The following is a 23,483-nucleotide window of genomic DNA, read 5'->3' as shown; positions in this document are numbered from 1 at the left end:
TGCAGCTTGTGGGGATAGGTTAATTGGATAACCCAAATTGTCACTAGGTGTGAATGTGCAAATGAATGTGAATGCAAATGGTTGTTTGTCCCTGTGTGTTGGCCCTGCGACAGACTGGCGACCTGTCCAGGGTGTACCCTGCCTCTCGCCCTATGACAGCTGGGATAGGCTCCAGCGCCCCCCGCGACCCTGAAAAGGATAAGTGGATGGATGGATAAATCTAAAGACTGATTATTTCTAGCTAACCAACAACTACTGCCTGTGTTTTTGTGATAGGCAGCTTCAATTTGAAGAAACTAATGAAAGATGACGACTTGAAACACATTTGGCAAACTTTACAGCGACATGTCGGCGACTGTGCTCAAGAACAAATGTGGCGATATCACATCATTAGACCCACCTCACTGAAGGCACGTACAGTCTAGGAACACAAAAAGTACACCACAAAACACCATATAAACACACTACAGCTGTGAATTTTCACTTTACTGCATGATGGTCCAACAATTGATCTGCTCTGTGACAACCGCCCATCTTGGCGATACATTAAAAACTGAAAAAATATATTAAATATTTCATCTGCAATAGAAATCCTTATGTTTGGTTTTTTTTAAAGTGTAACTGAGGTGTGTACCTAAAAAAACCATGAGATTTTTTACTTTTAAATGGATCGTGTGCACGTATATGAAGCAACAAGGTGACAGGTAACAGTACAAACATGAGACACAACACACAGAAGCAGAGACAGACTCTTATATGACACTTTGGAAAGTCTTATGACTTATCAACTGAAGTTTTTTAAGCTACCACTAGGAGGCGCCTGAACTTAAAAAGAGCCCTGAAGATGATGTCAAAGTTCCCACATGCAGCTGTGGTGGATGGAAAGCAGCATGACAGATTTGTGATCATAAATATACAGCAGGACCGCTCCTTAATTACTCTTTTTTTTTTTAAACCATTTTATATATCGTCTCCTTCAAAATGAAAAATGTATGTGCAAAAACCGTTTGCTCTTCTTTGAGGTCTCAAGTTCAAAAATCAAGATTTTTGGACTAAATTTTCTGCTAAGATATACACTTAGTATAATTGTAATAATACACTGCATTTGTGCTCTTGCCTATAATAAACAGTCTGAGTAAAATCCTGCTCCTTCCTTCTTTATGGCACATGTGTGAGAGAAGAAGAGGAGGAGGAGGAGATCGAATAGCGTGGTGTGCTCATCTCTGCACCATCTCCATCCGTCTTTAATAGGTCCAGCGATCATCTCATCTCAGCCCCGATTGTCTGCCGCTCCCAGATTGCTTCATATTGTGTTCGTTCGTCCTCCTTTATCTCCCCGTACAGTACTTTACTCTGAGTTTGTCTGTCCATCGATCATTCGATCTTCCCCGGGTCTATGTTGTCCAGATCAATATCTGGCGATGCCACGCAACACATGCACAGTTTCTGGGTGTATAGAGATATCGCATCTGTGTGAAGAGAGAAAAAGAAAAATCAGATGGCTGCTCAAGGGTTGCTAATTAGAAAAATTTGCCTTAAGTGTTACTTGTTTAAACTAGTCCAGTGTTAATAGTATAAAAAAGTAGCATTTCTAAACAGTAAGAGTTTTATAAATGTTGTACTATAGAAGCCTTTAGTGTAGGTGGGTTTTATGCTAAACTGAACTATGAAACACTAATTCCAATCCCTTTACAGAGAGCCATAGCAATTCCATACATTTCTATGGTAGCTATAGGAAATATGAGACTGGTATGCTACTTTAAAGAGTTGTGAGTAATAACCTAACACAGCCACATTCATTCACAGAGCTTTATACTATAGCTGTTGTCATATTACCACGTGCTAGCTTCAATCCTCTACCTTTGTACCTAGATTTAAGTTTCTTGGGGAAATTCTTCCTTTATAAACCAATTGGGAATTTGCAAGGAAGATAAAGGATGCATTTCCCCTCAAAGGGAATAAAAAGCTAGACTGACAGCTTGGCTAGCTTGTTCTAGCCTATGAAAATATGACACTGAGCTCTTGCTGATCTTTCTCAGAGCTAGACCACAAATGTTAAAGGATAAAGCAGTAATAGACAAGTGCTTTAATAAGAAGGCTATCAAATGTGAGTTTCAGAGTTCCCTCAAAGCAAACAAAACCTCTTCTATGATAGGCAGTGCAGTGTTTCTCTTACTGAGCATTTTTCCAAGGAAGGCTGGTCTGGAGCTGCGAGGCAGATGGACACAAATGTAGTAGATCGGTACCCCAGAAAGTGCCACACCAATCCCCACTAGAGAGTTGACAGTGTCGCTGTAGAGCGGCACCACCACCAGGAATAAGCTGCACAGGCAGTAGACTATTGGGAAGAACAAAGACAGCTACCGAGAGGGAGGAGGAGAAATGGACAAAACAAAAGGATCAGACTGACATGACTTTAAACATTGTCGCAACTCAAAACAAGAGGGTAAACAGTACAATACACTCACTGTTGATGGGTAAACGAAAAAAACTTCACAGACCATGAACAACACTTTACACACTATCTTTAATGTATCCATTTACATCTTGTGCTCATTGGTTTATTTGTCTGTTCACAATCTGATGGGGGCTGTGAGCTGGATGATGTGGTTGGGTGGCTGCACCAAGGTGCAGTCGAAGATTATGAGATAAAAAACATTGGCTCACATTCAGAAACAAGACGTTCATACACACAATCTACACTCATCATCCTGCCTAATGCTTTATTTCTATTTTCATTTTTATCTCTGAGCTGACTGCACTAACACATCTGAGCTAAATTTTACACCTGTTTGTATTTCAAGCTCACTTTGGTTATTAAGAACATTGCATCATTTTTGGTACCTTAACGGGTCGGTGTCGATCAGGATCTTTGATGCGAAGGTAGATCTGGCTGGCTATCGACAGGCCGATGAATAACCAGTAGTTGAAACTGAAGTAGTTGATTAACCGGAAAACATCTGGCACAGTCAAGTACAACAGAGACATGCCACCCTGTGAGAAGACGACCAAAAACAGACACAAATATTACGTTCAAGAGAAATACATTCATGACAAAGATGAAGAACCACAAAGATTTACATTAAAATAAAAAAAACATATTGGGGATACTTGCATTGAAAAGTAGGGCAGGAATCGGGGTGAAACGTTTAATATGGATCATACAAAGCACATTAGGTAGGTGGCCTTCTCTGGAACCAACGAAAAACAACCTGCGAGAGAAAATGACATTTCAATAAGAACTAAAGTCACTGTGCTGCTGATTGGTTAGTTGGCAATAGGACAAACAAAACAAAACAAAAAACCCATACATTTTGGGAAAAACAGAAATGGAGGCCACTAGATTTAGGAGTTTACCTCGAGGCTGCAATGATTGATGAGTTGAGGCCTCCGTAACAGGAAATCGCCACAGAAAGAGGAATCAGCCAACGAGCCCAGCCCAGCACCTCATCTGCAAATGTCTGAGGAAGCAGCCAAAGTGCTTGTAACTCCTTTTCACTTTAGTAAAAATGTGACTCATCAGTGCAGATGTGTGCCACTAATTAAAAGACACGAGAACTAATCCAACAAACTGGCTAATCTGCTTGCGGGAACCCCTGATGTTTCCTGCTACTCCCCTTTGTTTCCTTTTCAAGGGCGGAAGAAAGTGTAAAGCTCACACTGTTACAAATAATCAATGAGTACAAATACTGTCAACAAAAAAAACTACACAGATCACAGCAGTTTCACAGGACACTTTGTTAGAAAGGAGAGAAAGAAAAAGTTACCAGCTAGAAAGAGAAGAACAGCAGGAACTGAGAAAGATGTTATACTGTGATGCCACTTTAAAACCTCTGAGTGGATTTTCTTTGTTCATATTGTGACCTGAGCTGTTGCCAAAAGCTTGACTCGACAACGATGTGGCATCACTCATTTTAACCCACTCAAAACCCAAACATGCCTGAGGTGCATTATATTAGTGATATAATCAAGTTTAGGTTCAAACATCATCATGTTTTAGTGTGGCGCTGAGTTGCAAAGTACAACCAGCGCACAATGAGATTCGACATCATTAATCTCCAAAACCTGACTAAAAATTTTGCTGCATCTCACAGTTTCATTACAACAGGGCAGAAAACCCCTGGCTTAATGACAGAACATTAGTAAACCATTAAAAAAAAAAAAAAAAGAGATTAGCAAATACCACTGACAAGTACAAATCTTCCTTCTCCCTGCACTAATCACATCATGAGCTCTCCTCCTGTTCCTGTGTGGCGCGCTAACCTCTTTAGCTAAATGAGGTTCCTGTCATCTCGACTCCTACAGTCTTGCATGACCAAGAGGGAGTACCAAAGCCAGATGCGAGAGGCAGTGGCTGTTAGATGGACTCAGAGAGACGACAGTCAAACACAGGAGGGACAGATCACATCCTCCTACCTCTAAGAGGGTGAGCAGAGGCTGTAAATACTGGTATGTGATAGGGCTTGTATGCAGATATGTACACAAAGTGACTCTAGTACAGAGCTTTGGACTCACCACAGCAACAGCTTCACTGTTGAGCACTGTATCTGCGTCCATGACGACATAGTAAGCTATGTTGGTCAAGATATAGATCACTGTGACGATGGGCATTGAAATGGCAATGGACAAGGGGAGATTCCTGCAATGGAAAAATAGGAGGTGGCATCCATTAAGACTGTTAGATTTAAACTACTTAGCAATACAGCAGTGTGAAAACGTGTTTGCCCCCTTCCAGATTTCCTAGTGTTTTGCATATTTGTCACACTTACATGTTTGATGTTTAATATTAGACAAAGATAACCTGATGAAATACAAAATGCAGCTTTTAAATGACGATTTCATTGATTAAGGGACAAATGTTCAATCCAATCCAAACCTCTCTGGTCTCGTGTGAAAAAGTAATTGCCCATCTTGTTAAATTATGAATTAACTGTGATTAACTGCATTTTTTGGAAAGCTGAGTTCAGTTTCACTAAACACACTCAGGCCTGATTATTGGCAGACCTGTTGAATCAGGAAATCACTTAAATAGAACCTGTCTGGCAAGGGCTAATTATGCCACAGCACGCTAGGTCTAAAGAAACGCTTGACAAACAAACATTGACATCCGTCAGTCTGGAAAGGTTACAAAGCCATTTCTAACGCTTTGGGACTCCAATGAACCACATTGAGAGTCATTATACACAAATGTAGAAAACCTGGAACAGTGGAGAACTTTCACCACTGGGAGTAATCGGTAGGGGTGGGCAAATATGCTCGATGTTTCCACGTACGACGGATAAAATGGTTTTATCACAACCATCGAGTAAGAACTGCAATGGAAATATTAAGCTGTCTGCATGCAATTCACTGTGAGTGTGTTTTTCTCCCACACACTGTGAATGCATCATTAATAACCCCCTCCCAGATTTTCTACCTGGCGCACTGCCCTTAGCTTGTGTGTTTATAAACTACCAGATAGGGAAAGATATGAGGACAGTGGGAGTTTCAGATGAGTGAAGGAATGAGACTTTCTGTGTTTTTTGTTTTTGGAGGCTATTTAAACATATCGCGATGTGTATCGTGATACAGCCAAAACAAATTTTGTGACATTTAGATATTCCTGCTGACGACTCATCCGGGATTTCACAAAAGAATGATGAGTGGGCCAAAATTCCTCCACAGCGCTGTGAAAGACTCACTGCCAGTTATCGCAAACGCTTAATTTAGGACTGCAGCTATCGATTATTTTAGTAATCAAGTAATCGCTCAGTTATTCCATCAATCAATCAAGAAATTAGATAAGAAATATTTTTTCTCTTATTATTGAGCAATAACAAATATACACAGGTTTTTTTCAAAATGAACTGTTGATTGCAACTTTTCAATCTGAAAAATGTTATGAAAGCCTCGAAATTAATCTGGTCTTGTCACGGTCCTGGGTCGGTGTCCCAGTGTTTTGAGTTTCTTGTGTCTCTGAGTTTTTGTATTATGCTCTTAGTTCTTTGTTGCCCCAGTTTATTCTATAGTCTAGCGTCTTAGTTTGGCTTTCTTGTATTCTGTTTAGTTTCTTATATAAAGCAATATAATCAGCATATAAACATTTAAGATGATAAATTTAAACCTCAACACTAGTGAGTTTGCGTTTGGGTCCAATTCCTGCCTGCACACAGCCGAAACATGATAGGTCTAGTACACCCAGTGCCCCCCTTTAGATTCACCCCTGCTTCAAGCATCAATAGGATGGCTGCTCTTAGTTAAATTATACAGCTTGCTGTATAATTTAAACATGGTATCAGATTAACAATTAACAATTCACCTGTATATCTTAATACAACTTCTTGAGGCTTACTGCAGATTCTCCACTGTGTAAAGCAAACAGCGATGGATGGAGCAGCTATAAAATGTGATTTTTTTTCCATGTCAGAGTTTGTCATTACTTTTTCCCAGTAATGGTTTTATTGGCGATTGCAGGAACAGCACTGCTGTTTTGGTTGCTAGAAACACATCTTCTTTCACTTAACCAGAGCTCACGTCTTGCTAATGGCTTCGTTTGCTCTTCACGGTGTGCAAACAGACTCCAGCTCCTCGTTAAACTGTGCCAGCATCAACATGACTGCTGCTGTTGTGTTACCAATGTTTGCGGGCTGTGTGGACTCAATGTTGTCAGCTTTTTTATTCACATGCTGCTCCTAAATTTGTTTGCATTGCAGGTGTGATTTTAGTCACAAATGTGGATGAAGTGCTCCCACTTCCACGACGACAGCATTGAAGCAAAGAATTTGTGTCGAGAATTTTTTTATAATCGAATTACTCGAATCATCGCAGCCCTAGCTTGCAGTTGTTGCTGCTAAAGGTGGTCCAAGCTGTTATTAGGTTCAGGGGACAATCACTTCTTCACACAGGCCCATGTAGGTTTGGATTTTTTCCCCACTTAATAATAAACACCTTCATTTAGAAACTGCATTTTGTGTTTACTTGTGTTATCTTTGTCTAATATTTAAATTTATTTGATGATCTAAAATGTGTGAAAAACATACAAAAAAAGAGTGCACAGAAATTCAAATGCCTTGTATTTCTGTGTGAAGCACTTTGTGATCTTGGTCTTAAAAGGTGCTATATAAATAAAATGTAACTTTACTTACTTCACAAACACTTTTTTCACACCACTTTATGTATACAAATCGAAAGCACAACCAGGAATAAAGGATTTTAATGATTACTGTAAAACGAGCATTATAAATACAAGATTGCGTACCTCTCTGGGTCCTTGATCTCCTCTGTAATGAAGTTGAGCGTATCCCAGCCAGAGTAAGAGTAGAGTGCTGAATAAAGGGCCAGGGCCATATCACCAGGATTCAGGTTGGAGTCTTTGAAAGAATCCTCAAAGTTCTGGTTAAAACCTACAACAACACAAGGTATACATTATAAATATATCCCATTTTTTTATTTTCATAATAAAGACATATATTATTCAAATTGTATGGTGTTTTTTTTTTTTTTACTTTTCTCACTTAAGGGAGAGAGGAACAGTTCATTTAGCCACACAACACCCTAACCATGCCCACAGTTTAACTTTTAAATGACTTTGATAAATGTATTTTAACAGATTTCATCCAGCTGTATTTGTAATTACTATTATTGTTATCATCAATATTATATAAGCACCATGTTTTGAGCCTTAGAACATATGTTGTCTAAGGACCAATTGGTAGCCTTAATAGTTGTTTTCTAAATAGAGACTATTCAGGGATCCTACCTTGTCCCAGCCTAACCAGTCCGGCAATGATGATGACAATTAGAGCAATGACCTTTGCAAAAGTAGAGATGACCTGAAGAATGGCACCCCACTTCACTTTCATGCAGTTCACAAATGTGAGCACACCTGATGGAAAGAAAGAAGCAGTATAAAACTACAAAAGTAGTAGAAAACTACAGCTCTAGAAAAGCTTGCAGCTAGAGAATGTAGCTAAAGGGTACAAGTCACTCCTCCTCATATAGAACTGACACGGCACCACCCAAATACCACCGGGTTCATTCAGACCCTGTGAGGAACACCCCTGTAAAAAATGAATCTCACAGCGTGCTTCTATTAATTCCATCACCTGTCCCATCATCTGCTCTATCACTCGATGTTCAAGTCAAACCACATGCATAAGAAGCCCATTTCAAATGACACATTTCATATGGGCGCCATGCAAGTTATTCCAAATGCAGCATGCGTGTTCCAGTAGTGCTGCAGCCAATAGACCATTTTAAACACCTTTCTCCTGAATTTACACGTGGAAATCCATTTTAGCTGTTTTGCGTGAAAGATTCAACTGTCTGCAACTGATCCTCCTGCTTGCACAGGAGACAAAGATGCATTTAAGACTTCCTCCTAATTAAGACTCTCACTGTATGCACTGCAATTTACAGGGGCGTGATGTAAAACAGTACAATCTAATACAGTAAACAACTGTATATGAACTTTCCATTGCTTTGGTTTATAAAAAAAACCAAACAAACAAACAAAACTAATTTTTGTGTGTTACAATGCTCTATTGCCAGCTCTTTAACTGAGCTGTCTACAGAAATTAGCACAGAGGTACAGAAACAGATGGGATGTGGTGATGTGCAATTTTTCACCTGCTTTATCAGCACACTATTTTTGCTGGGGTTGAAGAAATCTCTCCCTAATTATGTCCAAAAAGATTTAAACCAACACTGCATGGATACAAGCTTAAAACTACATAACACACTTACACCTTTACAACATCCATGCAAACATAAATAGCAGGTAAAATAAATGATGTGAGTGATTAATAGCGAAAGAGGCTTACATATGATGACAGCAGCAATAAGACGGACGGCATCGTAGGGGGCTAAACAGGTGGGGTAGAAAGGCTGGACCAGGTAATTGGAGAAGGTCAGGGCTATCACAGCTTGACAAGCCGGCTCTACAATCATCAAGGATGTCCACAGTCTACAGAGACATTTTTTTCATCTTAATTATCGCTTCACGTAACGCTTACAGTAGGCAGGTTTAGTTTATTTACACTGAGTAATGTCAACCTTTGTTTCCGTCTACCATTTAATCCCAGTACAGCACATGCCTGAGTAGTTTATTGTGTTAGTAGAAGGGCTCAGCAGTGCACTGCTGAAACAACATACCGAATAAAAGCCAAGAAACCACCAAAGGCTTCAAGGATATAGGCATAGGAGGCACCAGATTTACGGATGGTGGTACCAAGCTCAGCATAGCATAACGCTCCAAACACAGAGAATACCCCTCCGATGGCCCACACGACCAGGGACATCCCAAATGAGCCAGTGTACATAAGGACTCCCTGCAGGGTAACACAGGAGAGGAGATATTAAATACACACACACACACACACACACACACACACACACACACACACACACACACACACACACACACACAGAAGGCAGTGAACCAGCTGTCATTTGAACAAATGTGCCTAGTGATCTAAGATCTAATGTAAATATAGAAGACTGCTCAACCCTAAACTGGACAGCTGTAATACACGTCATCAACAAAAACTGAAGTCCTTCAATTTCAGATTTCTTTAGTAATTAAGGTGCATTTTACAAAGAAAGCATTTAGATTTTACTGCTCTGCAACGTTTAAACCACAATAAAAACTCAACCACCCACCCCCCAAAAAAGGGAGAGACCTACCTTAGGCGAGACAAAGATGCCCGAGCCGATCATGTTTCCCACAATGAGACAGACACCATGAAGGAGGGAAATCTCCTGCTTCAGCCGCATGCCACTACCCTGAGACGCCGTGTCTACATCAGCAACCATTTTGAGGAATTTACAGCCTTTGGCCTCAGCTCAGATGAGATTGACAAGGAAATGATGGGAATGACAAAGTAGTCAAAGACTAGAACAAATAAGAGGTAGAAAAACTGAACAAAGAGGTGCGGGCCTATCACACGAGAAAGGAGGGATTGAGGTGTTGAGTGTCACTGAATGGCTCGAGCTATTGCATGTCTCTAACACTCATTGAAATCCAAGAGGTGCTTCTCTTGGACAATCTGTAAAAGAAACAAGCACACACTGTCTCACAGAAGGGAATTTATTATAATAGTAAACAGTTTTGCTGAGCAGATATGAGTTAAGTGATCCCAGTTCAGTATGTCATCATACACACATCTCTGTTATCTTCCATAAATGAATGCCTTTCTTTATATATGAAGTGCTTTGGGTTCAAATAGCACTGTGAGTGAAATGTTTCCCACACTGCTCTTTCCCATAGATATTACACATTAACTAGAGGTGGGAGTAGGGCTGGGCTATATCATACCGTTCACAGTAATACCGGTGTAATGTTGGGCAACGATAAGAAAATGAAATATCGCGATTAGAGATGGACCGATCCGATATTACGTATCGGTATCGGTCCGATACTGACCTAAATTACTGGATCGGATATCGGAGAAAAATAAAAAATGTAATCCGATCCATTAAATATCACGAAAGCACCTCACAAAACTTGCAACACGCCGTAACTCACCTCAGAACGTTAGCACGTCGGAGCAGTGTGGTCACGTGATAGAGCGGCTGTGGCATGCGGGACCTGTCGGTGGTCTGGATAGCATGTGGAGCTTCGCTAGCAACCCGGCATTTCATCTCCGACAAAGTTATCCCGAGAGAAGTAAAGCAAGTGTGTAAGTCCATCTCTGAATGTTTGTAAAGCATTCCTGCGTTAATCTTAACAAGCGACTGCCTCTCGCTCTCCGGCTGCTACTTCAATCATGAAACTGCTTAACGATCAGCTGATCGGCTTTTCTGTCGCGAGTCCGTGTCTCTGGTTTGCTTTTGGCCCACTTTGCACCAGAAAGAGGAAACCAGCGGCTGAACAACAGCAGCACGTTTAAGCTTGATAAGCTGTTGTTAGAATTTATTTAATATTACTTTCTACTCGAGGATCTTTTTCTACGTAGCTGACGCTGGTAACTGTGCAGGGGCGGATCTAGCAAAGTTTAGCCAGGGGGGCCGATAGAGCATGAACAGGGAAAAGGGGGCACAAAGACATACTTTTCTTTCTTATTCTCATTTAAAATGTCGAGCTTTTAATAAATAATTATCTGACACCCAAAGTTTTAATTTGATGTAAAATGAATAGAAGTCAATTACTGTATATAGTGACTATTAAGTCTAATATATATACCCTAGTAAGCTATAGTACTTTTTACTTTGGGAAGGTACCATCTGTGCAGTCTGCAATTTTGTTGAAGAAAGATGTTGAATCTATTTAATATTTCTTGAAAAATAATTGATTTCTGTGCATTTTTTTCACACTTCATCAAATTAAGGTTGATTACGTCGATTAAGCATCATAAGGTGGAGCGTGAGGGGTGGTTCCCTATTTTTTATTTATTTATTTTTGTTGTTGCTGGGAGTTGGAACCCTATTAGTTAGGTTGCTTAATATTTACGCTAAGTACTCTTTAAAATACCAGAATAGTGAGGATGGTGTAGGTTTAAGTTTATTAGATTGATCAGTATTGCTGAACTATGAAATATTTTTTTTGTATACAGGTATAACAGAATAGCTTTAGTGTAGTTGTTGTTTTAAACTTGAGTATGAACTTGCAGACTTGCAAAATGCAGCAAGATATTTTAAAAAACAGTTTTGTTGATTAAAAAACATTATATCGGATTCATATCGGTATCGGCAGATATCCAAATTTATGATATCGGTATCGGTATCGGACATAAAAAAGTGGTATCGTGCCATCTCTAATCGCGATAGAATGTGGGTAAAACGCGCATGCGCAGTGCCTTTGTTTACATACGCACATGGCGGCGTATCTGTCAAATGTTTCAGTACGACTTTGCTTAGCTACGAACCCGCACTGCTTGATGGATTGTCGGAGCTTTACGGTTATCGTAGGCAGGAGCCTCACGAAGTGATACGTACAGTGCTTCATCATAATATTACCGTATTGTGTGTGTATAACCTCTTTTTAAGTTTTGTGGATATTATACATGGTTATGCTGAGGATATGTCGGCCAATTTCCACTGGAAATGCCTTTTGGTTAAACTGTCAGCAAGGATTTGCATTTGCACTGTTAATTTTTTATATAACTTTAATGCACATAAAAAACAGCTGCTTGTTTAAGTGAAAATACATTGATGTTTGTTTGTTTTTTGCACTAATAAAGTTGTGGAGTTGTAAAGTATTTTGTCTAGTGTCAATTATATCGTCAGTTATATTGTTATCGCAAATTTTCAAATGTATATCGTGATAAATATTTTTGGTCATATCGTTGGGAGTCACCTGACACCCAACAATACAATATTATCATAATGAAATGAGATGGTCAAGAAGACCAACACTGTCAAGAAAACCTGCTAGAAATGTTTCCATCAGAGGGAGTCAGTCTACTACTAGCCTGATATCAGTATGCAAATTAATGGGGTCAAGTTGGCAATTACATGCAATCAAGTGACCTGTGCAATCACCTTGTGATCAAAAGACTTGGTGAGTCTGAAACACTGCCAACCAACCTGTGGGCGTGGGCGACCGTTTAGTCACCATTGCAGAATGTGAAAATAAATTCAACACAATCACCAGGAAACAAGCAACTTTTAGTAGATTTCAAAGTGCTTTAACTCAATTCAAACGTGTACTGTAGAAAGAGGGAATTTATGACTTTTCTGTGCTTGCTGGAAGGTAGCATGACAAGAGCAACGACTGCAGTGAGTCCAGACATGCTTGCAGAAGTATAGGACAAGTATGACTATCAAATTGACATATGGACACTGAGCACTAGGGCTGCACGATGTTGCATAAAATGAGAATCACGGTTTTTTGGCTTAGAATTGAGATCACGATTCTCTCACGATTTTCTTTTCCAGTATATAAATATTTATTGCACTTATTAACTGCACATCAACTTCGTAACAGTTGAAACTGAACATAAAAACAATAAATAAACATAAAAACAAATGTCTCACGTTTTGTGGTTGCCGCAAAATGTTGTACTGCTTGAAATTCCGTCTCCACCGTTGCTTGACGCTGCGTGTATAGAGCAGGTAGTGCAACAATAGAAAAATAGTTGCGGGACGGCACTGTGTAGCGTTTGTCTAGGGTGTTGATCATTTTCCTAAATCCCTCATTTTGCACAGTGTTGATGGGAGCCATATCTTTGGTCAGGTGATAAGTGATAGCCTCCGTAATTTCTTTGTGCCTGTGGGAGTTCGACGGGTATAGGGAAGCGCTGTATAAGGTTCCCGTTATTGATGTTTGGGTGGTTGACCGGGACGGATGTTCTCTTGTCACTTTCTCATCATCCCTGACGTGCTCTCCGTTGTTTTTTCCCTGCTAATTTTAGCATCACACGGCACAGCTTCTGTATCACGTGGTATAAGGCTCCGCCCTTGTCATTTGTTGAGCAGGAAGAGTGAGCGCTTGTTTTCATGCAGATTACGTCCCGGATCAAAATGCGGTACAATCGTCGTTGCCTTTTTTTTTTTTTTTTAAATCGTTGTCATTTGGAAATGAGATCGCACATAAGTATGAATCGAGATCGCGATTTTCTAACGATTAATCGTGCAGCCCTACTGAGCACTTTGTAACTGTTGCTATAAAACTTCATATTTAGCCATGTATTTTAAAATCTCGCATCTAGAACTATGTAACTTCTAGCCTTTTGAAATCGGATGATTCTTTTTGAAATACTCTGTATAATAAGAATGATAATAAGAATGTCATATATTTGATTAGCTGCATTTATAATTCCTATCTCTCTGCTCGTCAGTGCATCCAAGAACATTTCCAAATCAGGGACAAACAACCAACCAACAGCCAGGCTGTGATAACTACATCTTGTATGCGCTGGCTTAAAGATTTATATTTCCCTGTTGCAATATTACATCTAGCTTGCTCGCCTTCAGCAGTCAGTCACATTCTGGTCAGTACTGTTTAACAAATGGCTCCATGGTGTATCGTTTTAAACCTTTGTCTAACAAGTGAAAGAGTCCTGGTTTGATCCCAGGAGGAGACAAATCCCTTTGGGGCTGTTGCCAGTGGAACAACCCTCAAATCAACCATGAATAAGGAAACAACAACAGCAGCTTATTTCACAGGCATCCAGCTCCCCGAACTAGTAAATCTTGAATAACCAGCTGTCAGCCACGGGTCCTTTCATTCCCACGCGACTTTGGTTTTTAAACTGCAGGGTCGGACGACACGGTGCAATCAAAATGGAGCAAGTTCCACTTTTATTGCACCTCATTTACCCATTATCTGTTTTCTTATATCATCTGATAGCGCTGGCTTCATAATTCATCACTGAATGTGAGCAAAGTTTAACTTAATTTGCATATTTTAGATTCTAACTTCCCATACAGGAAAGCAGTGCCTCGCTCACTCTCTCCTCTCATCAGTGTGTATTCACAGAGAAAAAGAGATCTAACCTTACATAATCCTGCCGCTTTGTCTGTAGCACACCGTGTGCTTCATAAGCAGGTGCTATGTTACTAAAAAGTGAAGCAAACTACTCATCCCGCCTCCTTCAGCCTGGATCAGTTCATGGGAAGAGGCACTCAAAGCAAGCGTTGGACTGAAACACTGAGCCAAATCAAATTTCACCTTTACTAACTAAACACATCTTTCTTGGAAGCACATGCACAAATACATTAAAGCACTATGAAGAGCTCCATGAGTTGGATCCCCAGGAAGAAACAACACTCATATTACACTGAAGATATATAACATGGAAGAAAACTTTAAATATGTTCACTGAGGGTATCCAATGGTGTAACAACTGAAAAAAAATAGGTTTCGATGTGTTTCGAAACTGAACCACAGAAACAATGCACATTAAATCTTTGTGGCTCCCAACATCATCACCATCCCAATGTTTTTATGTGTCTAATATAGAAGACAGACGTTTGATGCCCTTCCAATTAAAATGACATTCTGATTGGAAGCGTGCTGTACTCTCAGCCATCAGCTTTTGGTGCAACTTTACCTTAATCTTTCAGTCAAAAAAAGTAGATAAAAAGATTAATTTAAGCAATGTGTTTATTAAATGTGTGTAATTGTTGACAACTCCTTGGATTTTGAATCAGCTCTGTAGGTCTATATTCCCCTTTTAAATCATGTCTGAGGTATTTCATGCTTTTTGTCAAGTCCACTGTGAACTTTTTTTTTTCCATTTTAATCTTGTTGTTTGTTTATATTGCCAGCTATTGCTGTTCCAGTGAGAGTGTGAAGTGGTTAGAATGAGATATGCACCCCCAAGTCTGAGGCCATGGTCCTCAGCTGGAAAAGTGTGGAATGCCCACTCCGCGTCAGGGGCGAGTTACTCCACAAAGTTGAAGAGGTTAAGTATCTAGTGGTCTTGTTCGCGAGTGAGAGGAGAGGGAGATCAACAGACGGAATAGTGCTGCGGCTGCAGTGATGCGGAAACTGTACCGATCTGTCAAGGTAAGGAGCGAGCTGAGTGTAAAAGCAAAGCTCTTGATTTACCAGTTGAGCTATGTCTCTACTTATACTCATGGGCTTTGGGTAGTGACTGAAAGAAAGGGATCCTAGACATAAGCAGCGGAAATGAGGTTTCTCTGATGGGTAGCTGGCCTCTCCCTTAGAGATAGAGTGAGGAATTCGGCCATCTGGGATAGGCTCAGAGTAGAGCCACTGCTCCTCCGCATCAAAAGGAGCCAGATGAGGTGGTTTGGACATCTAACAAGGATGCCTCCTGGGTGAGGTGTTCTGGGCATGATCCATCAGAAGGAGGCCCTGGGGCAGAAACAGGACACACTGAATAGATTATATCTCTTGCTTGGCCTGGGAACGCCTCTGTGTTCACCCAGTGAAGCTTAAGGAGATGACTGGGGAGAGGGAGTTCTGGGATTTTGGATGGACTTTATGGATGGATGGGTGTTCCTATGTGCAGATTTTCCATCTTTTGAAACCTCAAATGTTAATACTACCATAACTTGAAACCACTTTGGGTCAACTATAATAACAGCAGCAACCTTACATAATTTGACAAAGCTAAATCTCCTGAATATCCCTTTTTTTGTTCATCTTAAATCGAGCAGGGCAATATGGCCAAAAATATTTATCACGATATATATTTGAAAATTTGCGGTAACGATATAACCGACGATATAATTGATGCGAGACAAAATACAACTCCACAACATTACTAGCGCAAAAAGACAACCTTCCATTTATTTTCACTTAAACAAGAAGCTGGTTTTTATGTACATTAAAGCTTTATAAAAACGTAACAGTGCAAATGCAAATTCCTTGCTGAAAGTTTAACCAAAAGGCATTTCCAGTAGAAATGGGCTGACATATCCTGAGCATAACCATGTATAATATCCACTGAAGTTAAAAAGAGGTGCTTTGCAACATTAAACTGCAGTGTGCAGTACGTATTTTTCGGACCATAAGGTGCACGGGATTATAAGGGACATTAAGCGAAACAAAGCAGTCAGATAAATCAAACTTTATTAAACTCATTCTTCTTGCTTCCTCCACTTCTGTACCATTGATTCATTAATGTTGAATTCTCTGGCAGCTGCTCTATTCCCATGTTGTTGCAGTATATTAATGACTAACCTCGTATTGTGGATGGATTATCTCAGTTGTTCTCCTGACTGAAGTTTGGTCCGTTTACAGCATCCTGCCATGCGATTGCATTTGTCTCTAACCATGAAGAACCTTCACGTTAACTTTTATAAGTGGAAAAGTGTTAGTGTTCGTCCTCCAGCTTCACTGTTTATGTTATGCTAACATACAGTGGGGCAAAAAAGTATTTAGTCAGCCACCGATTGTGCATGTTCCCCCACCTAAAATGATGACAGAGGTCAGTAATTTGCACCAGAGGTACACATCAACTGTGAGAGACAGAATGTGAAAAAAAAATCCATGAATTCACATTGTAGGATTTGTAAAGAATTTATTCGTAAATCAGGGTGGCAAATAAGTATTTGGTCAATAACAAAAATACAACTCAATACTTTGTAACATAACCTTTGTTGGCAATAACAGAGGTCAAACGTTTACTATAGGTCTTTACCAGGTTTGCACACACAGTAGCTGGTATTTTGGCCCATTCCTCCATGCAGATCTTCTCAAGAGCAGTGATGTTTTGGGGCTGTCGCCGAGCAACACGGACTTTCAACTCCCGCCACAGATTTTCTATGGGGTTGAGGTCTGGAGACTGGCTAGGCCACTCCAGGACTTTCAAATGCTTCTTACGGAGCCACTCCTTTGTTGCCCGGGCGGTGTGTTTTGGATCATTGTCATGTTGGAAGACCCAGCCTCGTTTCATCTTCAAAGTTCTCACTGATGGAAGGAGGTTTTGGCTCAAAATCTCACGATACATGGCCCCATTCATTCTGTCCTTAACACGGATCAGTCGTCCTGTCCCCTTGGCAGAAAAACAGCCCCATAGCATGATGTTTCCACCCCCATGCTTCACAGTAGGTATGGTGTTCTTGGGATGCAACTCAGTATTCTTCTTCCTCCAAACACGACGAGTTGAGTTTATACCAAAAAGTTCTACTTTGGTTTCATCTGACCACATGACATTCTCCCAATCCTCTGCTGTATCATCCATGTGCTCTCTGGCAAACTTCAGACGGGCCTGGACATGCACTGGCTTCAGCAGCGGAACACGTCTGGCACTGCGGGATTTGATTCCCTGCCGTTGTAGTGTGTTACTGATGGTGACCTTTGTTACTTTGGTCCCAGCTCTCTGCAGGTCATTCACCAGGTCCCCCCGTGTGGTTCTGGGATCTTTGCTCACCGTTCTCATGATCATTTTGACCCCACGGGATGAGATCTTGCGTGGAGCCCCAGATCGAGGGAGATTATCAGTGGTCTTGTATGTCTTCCATTTTCTGATGATTGCTCCCACAGTTGATTTTTTCACACCAAGCTGCTTGCCTATTGTAGATTCACTCTTCCCAGTCTGGTGCAGGTCTACAATACTTTTCCTGGTGTCCTTCGAGAGCTCTTTGGTCTTGGCCATGGCGGAGTTTGGAGTCTGACTGTTTGAGGCTGTGGACAGGTGTCTTTTATACAGATGATGAGTTCAAACAGGTGCCATTCATACAGGTAACGAGTGGGGGACAGAAAAGCGTCTTACAGAAGACGTTACAGGTCTGTGAGAGCCAGAGATTTTCCATGTTTGAGGTGACCAAATACTTATTTGCCACCCTGATTTACGAATAAATTCTTTACAAATCCTACCATGTGAATTCATGGATTTTTTTTCCACATTCTGTCTCTCACAGTTGAAGTGTACCTCTGGTGCAAATTACTGACCTCTGTCATCATTTTAAGTGGGGGAACTTGCACAATCAGTGGCTGACTAAATACTTTTTTTCCCCACTGTAGCTGTGTCGCTAGCGATCACGTAGCACATCATTATATACCAGCTAGCCCAACTTCAGTAACCCTGCAAACGTCGCTGCTGTTTAGTTTCCTGTCTTCATTTATGTTGGAAGTGATAGCAGAGCTGTACGTTTGATTTTTTTCAGAAATCTCTCAGTCAGAATAGGGCTGGGCGATATGACCCAAAATTCATATCTCGATATTTTTTAGCTGGATGGCGATATAAGATATATATCTCGATATATATTTTTTTAAGCCATAAAGTAAGAACAAAAAGAGAGTTCTTAGTCAAAGCTGTGTCCCAGATGTCACACAGGCACTTTTATTAACATACAGCACAGATGTACATGAAAAATTACTCAAAATTAAATGAGCATTCATTAAATAATCATGCTCCATAAATAAAAGAAAACAAGGTTGTTTTTGTGCTAAACAAAGAGCTCACAATTGTGCAGTCAAAATGTAAACTAAAAGACGCTGAGCGTAATAACAAAGACAGACAGATTTCACAGCAGCTCTATTTCCAAGTTTTACTGCGTGACTGACAGCCTGGAGTTTGAAATCCGCTTCATAACCACGTCTCTTACAGGTGCCATTTATGGTCCTTATACACACACAGTACGGTAATATTATGTTGAAGCACAGTACGTATCACTCCGCGAAGCTCTTCGGTAGCCGTAATGCGCCGACAATCTATCAAGCGGTGCAGCTCCGTAGCTTACCAAAGTCGTACTCAAACATTTGTGACAGATTGCTGAGCGCCGTGTACCACATAAAATCGGTTTGCGGCCATCAAGCACAACCAGAATTCATACATAAGGCGCGCTATCAACTTTTGAGAGAATGAAAGGATTTTAGGGTTAGCGCTGTTAGCTTGTTAGCATGTTTAGCTCGTTAGCACGTTGACGCCGTCCAGCCCCACGCATGGGGCGATGCGCAGTAACTCGTTAACGGAGATTTGCCGTGTCCGTCTTGTCGCTGCCTGCACGTGAAGCGATGGGGTAGGAGGGGGAGTTGTCTTCAGTGAAGGCGAGGCGGAGTAACGTTGCGTAGAGACAAAAGTGGACGAAAGAGAGGCAAACTTGCGGCTCCACAACTATAATTATAACGTAACATAGACTATATCGATATAAAGGATATTGTCACATCTTATATCTCGTATAAAAAAATATCGATATGTTTTAAAAACTCGATATATCGCCCAGCTCTAAGTCAGAACATGCAATATCATGCTTAGGTAACTAGCGAAACTAGCGAGCTAACTTCCGCTAGCTTCCTGCTAACTTCTAACTCCGTTAAATGTAATAACTTTTGTTTTCATGGATGCCTGGAAGTTAAACTTTATAGTTACACCTGGTAAAGCAGCAGTGCTGATCGTTTTATTAAAGATGAAAGAATTTAGACAGTTTTTAACTCTAAGTGATGCTGCAGTGTTGTTTGACCTGAAGAATACGGAGTTTAGGACCCAGATTACTCCCAGATTTAAGAGCATCTTAGTCCGACAAATACGACAAATACGACAATAACGACGGCCGCTTGCATGTTCTGCAAAAAAATGTGCTTTGTTGTGTATCTGATGGACAAACACCAAACCAGTTCCACATCACGGAAGTTGCACCATTTTTACAAACCAATTCTGGTTCATCTGTTTCACTCAACAATCGGCCATGTGCGTATGAAAACAAAGGCACTGCGCATGCGCGTTTTACTCCCATTCTATCGCGATATTGCATTTTCCTATCGTTGCCTAACATTATACCGGTATTACCGTGAACGGTATAATATGGCCCAGCCCTAATCTTAAATTTACTCAATTTAATAACAAACATTTCATTGCTTTTCTCTATTGGATGCAGTGTTTTTGGTGAAACCAACAAGCAACGTTGAGCATTGCTCATTAGTAAAGTTGATTACTGCCTAAAATGATAAGTCTGAAATCATCTGAAAGTAAGGAGCAATCATCTTTTCAGAAAATAATTTTTTTGGATGTCACAACTGGACCTTCTGGTCTGAGGAGGTCTGGCGCCATGTGTCCCGTTATTGGTCCAATGAAATTATGCTAGCATCTGTTCGTTAAGGTAATGCAGATGCTCCCCCCCCCCCCATACCACAGCCTCAAAACCCATCTCTAGGGGAAATGGTTATGCTCACCAAAATAACATTTTCTGTGAATTTATCCCATGTTCATAAGAACAACAGAATAGTAACTCGATTAAACTATCAGTGTCAAGAACAAGACCGTGTAGAAGAAACCTGATGTACAAGTCAACCTCCATATGGAGTTACTGTGAGTGTAATGTATGAATCAAAATGCACAAAATGATTACGTAGGCCTCATAACAGCAAAGACACACAATGCCTGACACTGACACCTTACTGCTATTAAAGTCTGGATATCGCTTTACTGAAATGTTCATTCCTTAGACATCTAGTAGGAAATATAAAACCATCAGCATGAATGCCTTGTGCCATGTTTAAAATCCATTTTGAACACTATTCTAGACCTTTCTGCAACTCATAAATATCGCCAATAAGTTTAACATAGCAAAGTGTTCATTCTTTATGTGTTCCCATCTCTTTCCCTTCATACTCAAGTGAAGCTGCACTTACTCAACTTTAGTTTTTTAACTGTACAAAGTGAATACATTTACCCCACTTACACTTTAAGATAATTCTGATAACATAGAAAACACTCCACTGCACACTCATCTCTGAACTCAAAACAAGAATCTGATCCTCTTTCTGTTATTAAGTCTTTATACTTCAGGGGGGAATCTATGTTGTAGCTATAGCAAAGCCCCTACAAAAACCGACCAACATAACATGCAGCATAACTTAACATGCGCCTCTCCGAAAATGTAACTACATGATAACAATAACTGGCTCTATATAGGGGTTAATAATCATAGTATCAATATAAGGACTCACAAATATTATTCATTCTTATTCACAAATCCTGGGAGCAGATTGCTGAAACTATTGGAATGGAGGTGAGTGAATGTGTTCACATTGAGAGGAAACTGGGTGGACACAGAAGACCCGCCTAAATAAGGGCCAAAGCTGTTGTCCGTTTTCTGAGACATCTACTAAATGATGCTCAGGATGTTGCAAGAGTCTGTTTTGTGGTCAGGCAGGTCTGACGTTAGGTAGCAATGTGAGTGTGGAGTTGGACTCTAACAGAGGTTTGGGAAATAACGATGCTGCCCAAGTTATTGTCGGTATCGCAGAACTGGCTATTATGCAATAATGCTTACGCTGTGTGGACCGTGCAGCATGTATTTTTTTTTTAGTTTGCTGATTGTTAAAGGTTTTATACTCAGCATCTGCTCTGTGCATAGTGAACACCACGTCGGATTTTAATAATAGCACTTGAGGCACGTCGGGCTCGTTAAACGCATGTTTAAACTGTTGGAGGAGTTTTTGTCGCTGATTTTACGCTGCATTCATTTATTGAATCCTGACGCAAACTTGCTAGCGACTTACATTTCCTTTCACTCTCGACTCCGTCATTTTCCGCATGTTAAGTGAGAAAGGGCGAATGCAAATTTCAGACCTAGCTTTTAAAGGAAGTACAACTTCCACTAGTACTCCCAACTCAGTTTAAAAGTAGTGGTGATTGTAAACCCTTCTAGCCTATGATCCAGATAACTTCCCGCTATTAAAAAAGGCCGGCAGAGAAGATTAGACCGACTTGCCTTTTGTGTCATTACGACTCTGAGCAGTGTAGCTCTGCGCGCTTCCGCACGGGGCATCCACCATTCTGTAAGGCACACAAAAAGCAATGTAGTCACTAATTAGTGGTTCATCTCCGATATTAGCCATAGGCGGGAATGTTCAACACGCAATTGTTTAGTTTCAGCCACCAAATTATACCACATCAACCGCAAAACGCGCTCGCGCCCTGTTAACACGCAAAGGCAACGGTTTTTGTTACCAATGATTAGGAATGATAGCTCTGTTAGCCCCGGCCCGACACACACTCAGTGAAAGAGGAGAGGGGTGAAAAGCGCGTCTTGTCTCGCCTACTTTAAATCTCCAGCTCACACTGTTATGTAAACGAAACACTCAGTCACCATGTAAGAAGAGTCCGCATTAAACTAGTTGCCGGGCGGCTCCACGTGTGCCAACAGAGCTAATGACGACGAACACGTATGATGCTGCAGATGTACATGCTAGCATTAGTGTGCGCGTGAAAGACACGTAGCGACGGTTAACTTCGACTGAAACGACTCCTGTCCGCGTGCCCACCTAGTCTCTACATCTACAAAGGTAGTGAAACCTCTACTGTGAAGTCAGGCAATTTACCTTTTAGCTGAAGCGAGCGGTGACTCAAGGACCGTCCTTGGGATTTCCAGTCACCAACTTGTGCCGCTCCACATTTTAGGCAAGCAACATCTGTAGCTGGCTCCTCCTAGCCAACCTCCCACCATACGTGACCCTATACGTTCAAAAGCAGAAGCCTTTCTGTGAACAGCAGAGAACATTGCATAAGATACTTTAATAAATAACAGAGGAAATAAAGTTCATCGCGTGTCGCTTCTCACCCTATTGTTAGCATTTCGGGTGAGCGATGATTTGATCTGTTTGAAGAGTAGACAGTAAGACAGTTGAAGCTCTGTCAAGCAATGAAAATGGATTTTTTTTCTTTAGATCTGGAGACTGTGGGTGGGTACACTGTAGTCATAAAAGATGGACCAGTAATCATATAGACTGTAGTTTTTTATGTAACGTTTAGTTGATTTTAAAGGGCTCAAAGTGTGCCAGGAAAATACTCCCCACACAGGGGCGGATCTAGAAGGGTGGCATGTGCCACCCTAAAATGATCACTTGCCATCTTGGTTTTGAATATGACAATGTTGTTTATTAAAAAAAGATAGCATTAACACTTTGAGCCTAGCTACAGTTAACCCTGAATATAAATTCTAAAACTGAATATATTGCATAATGTTACCCCCCACCACCACCACCAATATTAACAAATGGTTCAGCCCATAGCACAGAAAATTGTTAATTTAAGCATGTAACAATTTGATTTTTTTTCTAACAAAAAACAGTGAAACTTAAGTTATACTTGTGTCTGTAAATGAACCGCCCCATGTGGTATAGCTTTCTGTGGATTTTGATTGTA

The 23,483-nt window shown here is 40.6% G+C and overlaps 1 protein-coding gene across 1 annotated transcript; it reads right to left on the bottom strand.

The window, feature by feature from the left end:
- Positions 1-215: 215 nt before the first annotated feature.
- Positions 216-22,807, bottom strand: si:dkeyp-120h9.1 (Y+L amino acid transporter 2-like). Its single transcript, XM_004549216.5, has 12 exons — positions 22,661-22,807; positions 9,664-10,025; positions 9,133-9,308; positions 8,802-8,944; positions 7,739-7,864; positions 7,238-7,382; positions 4,516-4,639; positions 3,358-3,461; positions 3,116-3,212; positions 2,845-2,994; positions 2,177-2,360; positions 216-1,469 (listed from the first exon to the last, which is right to left on the bottom strand). The coding sequence occupies exons 2-12, from the start codon at positions 9,790-9,792 to the stop codon at positions 1,375-1,377; spliced, it is 1,473 nt and encodes a 490-aa protein (XP_004549273.3). The 5' UTR covers positions 9,793-10,025; positions 22,661-22,807; the 3' UTR covers positions 216-1,374.
- Positions 22,808-23,483: the final 676 nt, after the last annotated feature.

This window comes from Maylandia zebra, linkage group LG22, assembly GCF_041146795.1.
Source record: "Maylandia zebra isolate NMK-2024a linkage group LG22, Mzebra_GT3a, whole genome shotgun sequence".
NCBI lineage: Eukaryota > Metazoa > Chordata > Actinopteri > Cichliformes > Cichlidae > Maylandia > Maylandia zebra.
Note: the sequence above shows the minus strand (reverse complement) of the source record. Positions and strands in the feature narration are given on the sequence as shown.